This window comes from Nerophis ophidion, linkage group LG15 (genome assembly GCF_033978795.1).
Source record: "Nerophis ophidion isolate RoL-2023_Sa linkage group LG15, RoL_Noph_v1.0, whole genome shotgun sequence".
In the NCBI taxonomy this organism is placed as follows: domain Eukaryota; kingdom Metazoa; phylum Chordata; class Actinopteri; order Syngnathiformes; family Syngnathidae; genus Nerophis; species Nerophis ophidion.
Window position 1 is genome coordinate 528982 of NC_084625.1, and position 13671 is coordinate 542652.

At 40.4% G+C, this 13671-nt stretch overlaps 2 protein-coding genes across 3 annotated transcripts in view; both read left to right on the forward strand.

Moving 5' to 3' along the window:
* The first annotated feature begins 154 nt into the window (after positions 1-154).
* Positions 155-13671, forward strand: part of LOC133569049 (protein shisa-2) — a 14932-nt gene continuing 1415 nt past the window's right edge. Inside the window, exons 1-2 of the mRNA XM_061921171.1 lie at positions 155-919; positions 12690-13671. The exon at positions 12690-13671 is cut by the window's right edge and continues 1415 nt beyond it. Of these exons, the coding sequence (XP_061777155.1) occupies positions 634-919; positions 12690-13213 (810 nt within the window). The 5' untranslated portion in view covers positions 155-633 and the 3' untranslated portion in view covers positions 13214-13671. The remainder of the gene's footprint in view (positions 920-12689) is intronic.
* Positions 13429-13671, forward strand: part of LOC133569048 (uncharacterized) — a 1658-nt gene continuing 1415 nt past the window's right edge. Inside the window, exons 1-2 of one of the 2 annotated variants that reach the window (XM_061921170.1) lie at positions 13429-13543; positions 13597-13671. The exon at positions 13597-13671 is cut by the window's right edge and continues 1415 nt beyond it. In XM_061921170.1, the coding sequence (XP_061777154.1) occupies positions 13454-13543; positions 13597-13671 (165 nt within the window). In that variant the 5' untranslated portion in view covers positions 13429-13453. The other variant, XM_061921169.1, reaches the window with a different exon arrangement.

Genomic DNA, 13671 nt, shown 5'->3' on the forward strand with positions numbered 1-13671 from the left:
AACTTAAGGCATATGCTGCTTGTAACAGGAACTTGGCCGCACAAAGAGGCAAGTCCATAAGTGTAGTAAGTTGTTTCCCCGCTAGATGGCGGCATGGCGCAGCTTCCCGACCACGTGGTCAGATGTGTGCGCCAGAAAAGTTTTCCAGGCTGAGTTGCAAAGTTTGAGGAGGCCAATATTTCTCCCCACCTTCTATTTGCTGTGAGCAGACAGTTGGTGAACACTTGACGGCTTCATTTGCAAGGACACGCCCCCTCTGACGCGGAGTAGGACGTCCTGACTCCGGCCAGCCCGACCCCAGACCCAGACCCGGACCCGGACCACTGGTTGAGTGCTCCACTTGTGTCGGGAGTCCAGGAGCAAGATGGAAGTGTTGCGTGAGGACTCCCGCTGACTCTTCCAGGCTGAAGGTCGGGATCATTGGTGCGCTTCTGGAGACAATTGGTCCTCCAGCAGATGAGAAGTTGGGAATTGTTGCCACATTCCAGCAGATGAGAAGTTGGGAATTGTTGCCACATTCCAGCAGATGAGAAGTTGGGAATTGTTGCCACATTCCAGCAGATGAGAAGTTGGGAATTGTTGCCACATTCCAGCAGCTCCTAGCCGGCGTGTCAGCGCGGGCGTGACGTCACAATGCTGCTCGCCCTGGTGGTCGCGGCTCTCCTGCGGCTGCCCGCGGACGTGCAGGCCAGCGGCGAGTTCTGCCACGGCTGGCAGGACCCCCAGGCCGGCTGGAAGGAAGGCTTCCAGTGCCCGGAGAAGATCGACGGGCTGGACGCCATCATCTGCTGCGGGAAGTGCGAGCTGCGCTACTGCTGCTCCAGCACCGAGGCGCGCCTGGACCAGGGCGGCTGCGACGACCACCGCCGGGACCCGGGACCGGGGACCGAGAGCAAGGAGGCCGAGGACTCCGGTGCAGGTACGTCATGGTGTCCCGCCATCACCATAGCAACAGCTTTCTCGCTCCTCTTAAACTTGACTCCTGTCGGGATGACGGGCAGGTCACGTGGTAGAAGCTCCTCCCACTTGCACGACACTGATGACCACGCACAGCATTCTCTGCACACAGCAGAACTTGACATTCCTTCCAGTCCAGCACGTCCGAGTTGGCCTGCAGGAATATATCCTGCATCTCTTTGAAGGCAATCCCAGCGTTTTAGGAGAAGTTTGCAGACTTTCTATGAAGTTGAAGACTTTTAATGACAAAGACATGACTTAAGTCTGTCTGTCACCTCATCTCAAGAAGAATAGCTACGCTCACAACCAATACAAACACAACAATATCTACGACAACACAACAATATCAACGACAACACAACAACTTCCTGCTGCAGCACCTTTGCAAAAGCCACAACACAATAATATAAAGCCACAACACAATAATATAAAACCACAACACAATAATATAAAGCCACAACACAATAATATAAAGCCACAACACAATAATATAAAACCACAACACAATAATATAAAGCCACAACACAATAATATAAAGCCACAACACAATAATATAAAGACACAACACAATAATATAAAGCCACAACACAATAATATAAAACCACAACACAATAATATAAAACCACAACACAATGATATAAAGCCACAACACAATCATATAAAGCCAAAACACAATAATATAAAACCACAACACAATAATATAAAACCACAACACAATAATATAAAGCCACAACACGATAATATAAAGCCACAACACAATAATATAAAGCCACAACACAATAATATAAAGCCACAACACAATAATATAAAGACACAACACAATAATATAAAGACACAACACAATAATATAAAGCCACAACACAATAATATAAAGACACAACACAATAATATAAAGACACAACACAATAATATAAAGACACAACACAATAATATAAAGCCACAACACAATAATATAAAACCACAACACAATAATATAAAGCCACAACACAATCATATAAAGCCAAAACACAATAATATAAAACCACAACACAATAATATAAAACCACAACACAATGATATAAAGCCACAACACAATCATATAAAGCCAAAACACAATAATATAAAACCACAACACAATAATATAAAACCACAACACAATAATATAAAGCCACAACACGATAATATAAAGCCACAACACAATAATATAAAGCCACAACACAATAATATAAAGACACAACACAATAATATAAAGACACAACACAATAATATAAAGCCACAACACAATAATATAAAGACACAACACAATAATATAAAGACACAACACAATAATATAAAGCCACAACACAATAATATAAAGACACAACACAATAATATAAAGACACAACACAATAATATAAAGCCACAACACAATAATATAAAGACACAACACAATAATATAAAGCCACAACACAATAATATAAAGCCACAACACAATAATATAAAGCCACAACACAATAATATAAAGCCACAACACAATAATATAAAGCCACAACACAATAATATAAAGCCACAACACAATAATATAAAACCACAACACAATAATATAAAGCCACAACACAATAATATAAAACCACAACACAATAATATAAAGCCACAACACAATAATATAAAACCACAACACAATAATATAAAGCCACAACACAATAATATAAAGCCACAACACAATAATATAAAGCCACAACACAATAATATAAAGCCACAACACAATAATATAAAACCACAACACAATAATATAAAGCCACAACACAATAATATAAAACCACAACACAATAATATAAAACCACAACACAATAATATAAAGCCACAACACAATAATATAAAGCCACAACACAATAATATAAAGCCACAACACAATAATATAAAGCCACAACACAATAATATAAAACCACAACACAATAATATAAAGCCACAACACAATAATATAAAGCCACAACACAATAATATAAAGCCACAACACAATAATATAAAGCCACAACACAATAATATAAAGCCACAACACAATAATATAAAGCCCCAACACAATAATATAAAGCCACAACACAATCATATGAAGCCCCAACACAATCATATAAAGCCACAAAACGATAATATAAAGCCACAACACAATAATATAAAGCCACAACACAATAATATAAAGCCACAACACAATAATATAAAACCACAACACAATAATATAAAGCCACAAAACGATAATATAAAGCCACAACACAATAATATAAAGCCACAACACAATAATATAAAGCCACAAAACGATAATATAAAGCCACAACACAATAATATAAAGCCACAACACAATAATATAAAGCCACAACACAATAATATAAAACCACAACACAATAATATAAAGCCACAACACAATAATATAAAACCACAACACAATAATATAAAGCCACAACACAATAATATAAAACCACAACACAATAATATAAAGCCACAACACAATCATATGAAGCCACAACACAATCATATAAAGCCACAACACAATAATATAAAACCACAACACAACACTTCACTTACTTTACACACTTTTCAACTTTCTGTCTCGGAAACTTGTCATCTGTCACTTCTGATCTTTCTTTGTATTGTTGTGTTGTGGCTTTACATTGTTGTGTTGTGGCTTATAGTTGTTGTGTTGTGGCTTTATATTGTGGTGTTGTGGCTTTATATTATTGTGTTGTGGCTTTATATTGTTGTGTTGTGGCTTATAGTTGTTGTGTTGTGGCTTTATATTGTTGTGTTGTGGCTTTATATTGTTGTGTTGTGGCTTATGGTTGTTGTGTTGTGGCTTTATATTGTTGTGTTGTGGCTTTATATTGTTGTGTTGTGGCTTATAGTTGTTGTGTTGTGGCTTTATATTGTTGTGTTGTGGCTTATGGTTGTTGTGTTGTGGCTTTATATTGTTGTGTTGTGGCTTATAGTTGTTATGTTGTGGCTTACAGTTGTTGTGTTGTGGCTTTATATTGTTGTGTTGTGGCTTTATATTGTTGTGTTGTGGCTTATAGTTGTTGTGTTGTGGCTTTATATTGTTGTGTTGTGGCTTATGGTTGTTGTGTTGTGGCTTTATATTGTTGTGTTGTGGCTTTGTATTGTTGTGTTGTGGCTTTATATTGTTATGTTGTGGCTTACAGTTGTTGTGTTGTGGCTTTATATTGTTGTGTTGTGGCTTTGTATTGTTGTGTTGTGGCTTTATATTGTTATGTTGTGGCTTATAGTTGTTGTATTGTGGCTTTATATTGTTGTGTTGTGGCTTATAGTTGTTGTATTGTGGCTTTATATTGTTATGTTGTGGCTTATAGTTGTTGTGTTGTGGCTTTACATTGTTGTGTTGTGGCTTATAGTTGTTGTGTTGTGGCTTATAGTTGTTGTGTTGTGGCTTTATATTGTTATGTTGTGGCTTCTAGTAGTTGTGTTGTGGCTTTACATTGTTGTATTGTGGCTTTATATTGTTGTGTTGTGGCTTTATATTATTGTGTTGTGGCTTTATATTGTTATGTTGTGGCTTATAGTTGTTGTGTTGTGGCTTTACGTTGTGGTGTTGTGGCTTCTAGTAGTTGTGTTGTGGCTTTATATTGTTGTGTTGTGGCTTTGTATTGTTGTGTTGTGGCTTTATATTGTTATGTTGTGGCTTATAGTTGTTGTATTGTGGCTTTATATTGTTGTGTTGTGGCTTATAGTTGTTGTATTGTGGCTTTATATTGTTATGTTGTGGCTTATAGTTGTTGTGTTGTGGCTTTACATTGTTGTGTTGTGGCTTATAGTTGTTGTGTTGTGGCTTATAGTTGTTGTGTTGTGGCTTTATATTGTTATGTTGTGGCTTCTAGTAGTTGTGTTGTGGCTTTACATTGTTGTATTGTGGCTTTATATTGTTGTGTTGTGGCTTTATATTATTGTGTTGTGGCTTTATATTGTTATGTTGTGGCTTATAGTTGTTGTGTTGTGGCTTTACGTTGTGGTGTTGTGGCTTCTAGTAGTTGTGTTGTGGCTTATAGTTGTGGTGTTGTGGCTTTACGTTGTTGTGTTGTGGCTTTACGTTGTTGTGTTGTGGCTTTACGTTGTGGTGTTGTGGCTTCTAGTAGTTGTGTTGTGGCTTTACGTTGTGGTGTTGTGGCTTCTAGTAGTTGTGTTGTGTGGCAACAAGACTTGCCCCCTGAATGTGTTGCAATGATGAGTCCAAAGTGGATCCTGCACTAAAATCTGCAGTGCATTGAAATAAATGTGGTGAGTGTTCCAGTGGTTGGAATCCACACTTGTGGGTGTTGTTATGTCCGAGAAGCAGAGTGGGCGGGGCTTGTTGACAGCCGCCAGCCTGTCAGGGAGGGACACGGAGGTAATTGTGTTGTGATTATTGTTGTGTTGTCCTTTGTGTTGCATTGGACTGTAAAAGATGGATCTGAAGACGCTGGTCTGGCAAGTCAAGAGGTTCAAATGTTCTTAATAGTCCATGTTTTGTCCTTCATAGTAAATACTACACATTCTCATGTACATTCTCACACACCTTTCAAAGGTTCTACCGTGTGTTCCTACCTAGGAATGACATCACTCATGTCACCACATGACCATTGCTAGAGATGTACTACACACACACACATTTACTGTAAATCACATCAACAGTGTAGAAAATACTACACACACACACATTTACTGTAAATCACATCAACAGTGTAGAAAATACTACACACAAACACATTTACTGTAAATCACATCAACAGTGTAGAAAATACTACACACACACACATTTACTGGACATCACATCAACAGTGTAGAAAATACTACACACACACACATTTACTGGACATTCAATCACATCAACCGTGTACAAAACAGGCTATATTTCGGCACATTTAAAAATCAATAAACTCGCATCAGCAATTAAAACATATCTTACGTTGTACTGTCAAAAAACATATTAAATGTGAAAAAATAAAGAAATCAAATATTTGAACTCACTACTTGTGAGTTAAAAAAGTGAGTACCGATGATTTCTCTGCTGGCCGGGTGTGGCCTCGGTGCCACTTCCTGTTTTTGGCAAATGAAAACTTGTAATTGGATACTCACTTGGAGTGAGGAGTGAACATCCAATCCAAGTCTTATTTAACACAAGGCAGCCTAGATGGGCTACTGTCAACAACTGCTCATCTGATTGGCCATCGCAACTGGCACTATTCTTACAAGCTGCCTGATTGGCCATCGCGACTGGCACTATTCTTACAAGCTGCCTGATTGGCCATCGCAACTGGCACTATTCTTACAAGCTGCCTGATTGGCCATCGCGACTGGCACTATTCTTACAAGCTGCCTGATTGGCCATCGCGACTGGCACTATTCTTACAAGCTGCCTGATTGGCCATCGCAACTGGCACTATTCTTACAAGCTGCCTGATTGGCCATCGCGACTGGCACTATTCTTACAAGCTGCCTGATTGGCCATCGCGACTGGCACTATTCTTACAAGCTGCCTGATTGGCCATCGCGACTGGCACTATTCTTACAAGCTGCCTGAATTCTGATTGCTCAAAAAGCTTCAAGGTAAAACCAAGTCAGACTGGAGCCTAATAAGAGAATAAGATGAATACTTCACAGAAAGTAGATTCTAATGAACTTTTATTCTTTTATGATCATGATTTATGTTAGGCCAGCAGACAATGCCTTGCTGGTCCTGACCACTACATTATATGTGTGTACATCATTATATACAGGTGTGTACATATATCATTATATACATCATTATATACAGGTGTGTACATATATCATTATATACATCATTATATACAGGTGTGTACATATATCATTATATACAGGTGTGTACATATATCATTATATACATCATTATATACAGGTGTGTACATATATCATTATATATATCATTATATACAGGTGTGTACATATATCATTATATATATCATTATATACAGGTGTGTACATATATCATTATATACATCATTATATACAGGTGTGTACATATATCATTATATACAGGTGTGTACATATATCATTATATACATCATTATATACAGGTGTGTACATATATCATTATATACAGGTGTGTACATATATCATTATATACCTGTTTGTATACATCATTATATACAGGTGTGTACATATATCATTATATACATCATTATATACAGGTGTGTACATATATCATTATATACATCATTATATACAAGTGTGTACATATATCATTATATACATCATTATATACAGGTGTGTACATATATCATTATATACATCATTATATACAGGTGTGTACATATATCATTATATACATCATTATATACAGGTGTGTACGTATATCATTATATACCTGTTTGTATACATCATTATATACAGGTGTGTACATATATCATTATATACATCATTATATACAGGTGTGTACATATGTCATTATATACATCATTATATACAGGTGTGTACATATATCATTATATACCTGTTTGTATACATCATTATATACAGGTGTGTACATATATCATTATATACATCATTATATACAGGTGTGTACATATATCATTATATACCTGTTTGTATACATCATTATATACAGGTGTGTACATATATCATTATATACCTGTTTGTATACATCATTATATACAGGTGTGTACATATATCATTATATACCTGTTTGTATACATCATTATATACATGTGTGTATGTATATCATTATATACCTGTTTATATTCATCATTATATACATCATTATATACAGGTGTGTACATATATCATTATATACATCATTATATACAGGTGTGTACATATATCATTATATACCTGTTTGTATACATCATTATATACAGGTGTGTACATATATCATTATATACCTGTTTGTATACATCATTATATACATGTGTGTATGTATATCATTATATACCTGTTTATATTCATCATTATATACATCATTATATACAGGTGTGTACATATATCATTATATACCTGTTTGTATACATCATTATATACAGGTGTGTACATATATCATTATATACCTGTTTGTATACATCATTATATACAGGTGTGTATGTATATCATTATATACCTGTTTGTATACATCATTATATACAGGTGTGTATGTATATCATTATATACCTGTTTATATACATCATTATATACATGTGTGTATGTATATCATTATATTCCTATGTTACATATATGTCAGAGTGTCCCGAGTCAAAGCTGAAGACAAACAGTACTAAATGTGTGTCCATGCTGGTTTTTGGACACGGAGGAAGCACATTCCTTCTGGGCCCTTCCAAGAAGGAAGTCTTATCATGATGTATACATTTCATTCATGGCCTCGTGCCAAACTAACTCCTATGTTCTCATGCACGTCAGTTGCATGGAGGCCGGCCATGAATCACAGAGCCAGACCTTAGTCATGTGCTGGGCCAGGAAGGAACAGGAGAATGTAGACCTCATGTGGTCTTCAGGAGCAGGAGAATGTAGACCTCATGTGGCCTTCAGGAGCAGGAGAATGTAGACCTCATGTGGCCTTCAGGAGCAGGAGAATGTAGACCTCATGTGGCCTTCAGGAGCAGGAGAATGTAGACCTCATGTGGCCTTCAGGAACAGGAGAATGTAGACCTCATGTGGCCTTCAGGAGCAGGAGAATGTAGACCTCATGTGGCCTTCAGGAGCAGGAGAATGTAGACCTCATGTGGCCTTCAGGAGCAGGAGAATGTAGACCTCATGTGGCCTTCAGGAGCAGGAGAATGTAGACCTCATGTGGCCTTCAGGAGCAGGAGAATGTAGACCTCATGTGGCCTTCAGGAACAGGAGAATGTAGACCTCATGTGGCCTTCAGGAGCAGGAGAATGTAGACCTCATGTGGCCTTCAGGAGCAGGAGAATGTAGACCTCATGTGGCCTTCAGGAGCAGGAGAATGTAGACCTCATGTGGCCTTCAGGAGCAGGAGAATGCAGACCTCATGTGGCCTTCAGGAGCAGGAGAATGTAGACCTCATGTGGCCTTCAGGAGCAGGAGAATGTAGACCTCATGTGGCCTTCAGGAGCAGGAGAATGTAGACCTCATGTGGCCTTCAGGAGCAGGAGAATGTAGACCTCATGTGGCCTTCAGGAGCAGGAGAATGTAGACCTCATGTGGCCTTCAGGAGCAGGAGAATGTAGACCTCAGAGGCCAACAAGACTTGCATACCTGATGGTTTTATACTCTACTTTTATATCTGTGATGTGGAGCTTCTGAAAGACTAGAACATTCTTCTCAGTTAAATAAAACCTGCAGAGGAATACTAAAGTACTTTCAGAGAACCATGTATGACTACTTTAATGATGTATGACTACTTTAATGATGTATACATGATGTATGACTACTTTAATGATGTATACATGATTATGACTACTTTAATGATGTATACATGATTATGACTACTTTAATGATGTATACATGATGTATGACTACTTTAATGATGTACACATGATTATGTAAAAAGAAGTTGTGTTGGTTATCTCCCAACTAGTTCTAAAAAAGTGGTCTAACAGGTAATGAGAAGCCATTTTGTAAGAAGAGGATATGTTAGAAGCTGACACCTGTGTCACCTGGGCGTCACCTCACCTCTGATGTGTGTGTGAGGAGCAGACGTGTGAAAGAAGGAGCAGACAAAAGTCTGATGTGTGAAAGAAGGAGCAGACAAAAGTCTGATGTGTGAAAGAAGGAGCAGACAAAAGTGTGATGTGTGAAAGAAGGAGCAGACGTGTGAAAGAAGGAGCAGACAAAAGTCTGACGTGTGAAAGAAGGAGCAGACAAAAGTCTGATGTGTGAAAGAAGGAGCAGACAAAAGTCTGATGTGTGAAAGAAGGAGCAGACGTGTGAAAGAAGGAGCAGACAAAAGTCTGACGTGTGAAAGAAGGAGCAGACAAAAGTCTGATGTGTGAAAGAAGGAGCAGACAAAAGTCTGATGTGTGAAAGAAGGAGCAGACAAAAGTCTGATGTGTTAAAGAAGGAGCAGACAAAAGTCTGATGTGTGAAAGAAGGAGCAGACAAAAGTCTGATGTGTGAAAGAAGGAGCAGACAAAAGTCTGATGTGTGAAAGAAGGAGCAGACAAAAGTCTGATGTGTTAAAGAAGGAGCAGACAAAAGTCTGATGTGTTAAAGAAGGAGCAGACAAAAGTCTGATGTGTGAAAGAAGGAGCAGACAAAAGTCTGATGTGTGAAAGAAGGAGCAGACAAAAGTCTGATGTGTTAAAGAAGGAGCAGACAAAAGTCTGATGTGTGAAAGAAGGAGCAGACAAAAGTGTGATGTGTGAAAGAAGGAGCAGACAAAAGTCTGATGTGAGAAAGAAGGAGCAGACAAAAGTCTGATGTGTGAAAGAAGGAGCAGACAAAAGTCTGATGTGTGAAAGAAGGAGCAGACAAAAGTCTGATGTGTGAAAGAAGGAGCAGACAAAAGTCTGATGTGTGAAAGAAGGAGCAGACAAAAGTCTGATGTGTTAAAGAAGGAGCAGACAAAAGTCTGATGTGTGAAAGAAGGAGCAGACAAAAGTCTGATGTGTGAAAGAAGGAGCAGACAAAAGTCTGATGTGTGAAAGAAGGAGCAGACAAAAGTCTGATGTGTTAAAGAAGGAGCAGACAAAAGTCTGATGTGTGAAAGAAGGAGCAGACAAAAGTCTGATGTGTTAAAGAAGGAGCAGACAAAAGTCTGATGTGTGAAAGAAGGAGCAGACAAAAGTGTGATGTGTGAAAGAAGGAGCAGACAAAAGTCTGATGTGAGAAAGAAGGAGCAGACAAAAGTCTGATGTGTGAAAGAAGGAGCAGACAAAAGTCTGATGTGTGAAAGAAGGAGCAGACAAAAGGAAACTGGAACCACTTGTCATGTTTGGAATCAACTTACACAGAGTGGAAAATTCCAAGCACTTTGTGGGCCCTGAAAGCAGCATGTCACTTTATTATTATTATGATCTTTATATATTATTATTTGTCTTCTTATTATGATCTTTATATATTATTATTGGTCTTCTTATTATGATCTTTATATATTATTATTGGTCTTTATATATTATTATTGGTCTTCTTATTATGATCTTTATATATTATTATTTGTGTTGATCTTGTTGTGATCTGCTGCTCAGATCTTCACACGTTTGTTTTTTCCATCTTTGTTTCATTCTCAGTCTGACCTGTTTATTTCCTGTTTTGTCCATCACTATGGTTACTCATCAGTCCACCTGCTAGTCTCGCCCCGCACACCTGCTACTAATAATCACCTGCTACACTAGTACCACACACCTGCTACTAATAATCACCTGCTACACTAGTACCACACACCTGCTACTAATAATCACCTGCTACACTAGTACCACACACCTGCTACTAATAATCACCTGCTACACTAGTGCCACACACCTGCTACTAATAATCACCTGCTACACTAGTACCACACACCTGCTACTAATAATCACCTGCTACACTAGTACCACACACCTGCTACTAATAATCACCTGCTACACTAGTACCACACACCTGCTACTAATAATCACCTGCTACACTAGTGCCACACACCTGCTACTAATAATCACCTGCTACACTAGTACCACACACCTGCTACTAATAATCACCTGCTACACTAGTACCGCACACCTGCTACTAATAATCACCTGCTACACTAGTACCACACACCTGCTACTAATAATCACCTGCTACACTAGTACCACACACCTGCTACTAATAATCACCTGCTACACTAGTACCACACACCTGCTACTAATAATCACCTGCTAGTCTCGCCCCGCACACCTGCTACTAATAATCACCTGCTAGTCTCGCCCCGCACACCTGCTACTAATAATCACCTGCTACACTAGTACCACACACCTGCTACTAATAATCACCTGCTACACTAGTACCGCACACCTGCTACTAATAATCACCTGCTACATTAGTACCACACACCTGCTACTAATAATCACCTGCTACACTAGTACCACACACCTGCTACTAATAATCACCTGCTACACTAGTACCACACACCTGCTACTAATAATCACCTGCTAGTCTCGCCCCGCACACCTGCTACTAATAATCACCTGCTAGTCTCGCCCCGCACACCTGCTACTAATAATCACCTGCTAGTCTCGCCCCGCACACCTGCTACTAATAATCACCTGCTAGTCTCGCCCCACACACCTGCTACTAATAATCACCTGCTACACTAGTACCGCACACCTGCTACTAATAATCACCTGCTACACTAGTACCACACACCTGCTACTAATAATCACCTGCTACACTAGTACCACACACCTGCTACTAATAATCACCTGCTAGTCTCGCCCCGCACACCTGCCACTGATGTAACCTGACAGGTGCAGACACTTCATTAGGTACACTGATGTAACCTGACAGGTGCAGACACTTCATTAGGTACACTGATGTAACCTGACAGGTGCAGACACTTCATTAGGTACACTGATGTAACCTGACAGGTGCAGACACTTCATTAGGTACACTGATGTAACCTGACAGGTGCAGCTAAAATAACAATGTTTGACATGAAAAGCTATTTAAAAGCTTTTAAAGCAGCTGCTCTCCTCTTTCTTCCATCTCCACTCGCAGCTGCTAAAGGAAGTCACATGATGGCGTGTTGTGCTTTCAAAATAAAAGCCCGTTGGGCTGGTAGAAATGTGTTGAGGAGGACATGTGGGCGGAGTCCAGGTTGTTGGTGTCAGCCAATGAGGACAGAGTTTGCTGACGTGTGTCTTGGTCCACAGTGCCCATCTACGTGCCCTTCCTCATCGTGGGCTCGGTGTTCGTGGCCTTCATCCTGGTGGGCGCCGTGGTCGCCATGTGCTGCTGCCGCTGCCTGCGGCCCAAGCAGGAGTTGGCCTCCATGGGCGGGGCCTCAGGGGGGGCCCGCCTCCTGGAGACCATTCCGATGATGTCCAACACCTCCAGGGGATCGTCGTCCCGCCAGTCCAGCACCGCCACGTCCTCCGGCTCCTCCGCCACCCCCCGCCCCCCTGGGCCCCCCCTGCTTCGGGCGCAGGCCACCTGCTGCCTGCCGCCGGACGCCAGCGTCTTCGTCAACATGCCCACCAACTTCTCCGTCCTCAACTGCCAGCAGGCCACGCAGATCATGCCCCAGCAGGGACACTTCCTGCACCCGCAGTACGTGGGCTACATGGCCCCGCCTCCCGCCTTCATGGACCCCGCGCAAGGCGGCTACAGACCCCTGCGCTCCCCCAGTCCTCCTCAGGTGGGGGCCCAGCACAAGAACCCTCCAGTCACCGTCTGATCCTCTCACCTTGGAGCTGGACAAACATGTCGTCTGTTTGCTGTCACGCCAGACACTAAATACTTGCAAGTATCAGGGGGGGGGCGGGGCTTCCTTCACACACTGGCTGTCTGTCTCTCTGTCTGTCTGTCTGTCTGTGTGTCTCTCTGTGTGTGTGTAATGAAGTGAGCACAGGTGACGTCTGGGAGGCTCCGCCCACCAGCTGGTAAAAGAGACACAAGTAGAAAGTTCCACTAAAACATGTCCACACCTACAAGATGCAGTCACTTCTTACCCTCTTTCTTACCCTCTTTCACACTTGTTACACTACTTTGTTACCCTCTTTCTTACCTTATTACACTACTTTGTTACCCTCTTTCACACTTGTTACACTACTTTGTTACCCTACTTCACACTTGTTACACTACTTTGTTACCCTCTTTCTTACCTTATTACACTACTTTGTTACCCTCTTTCAC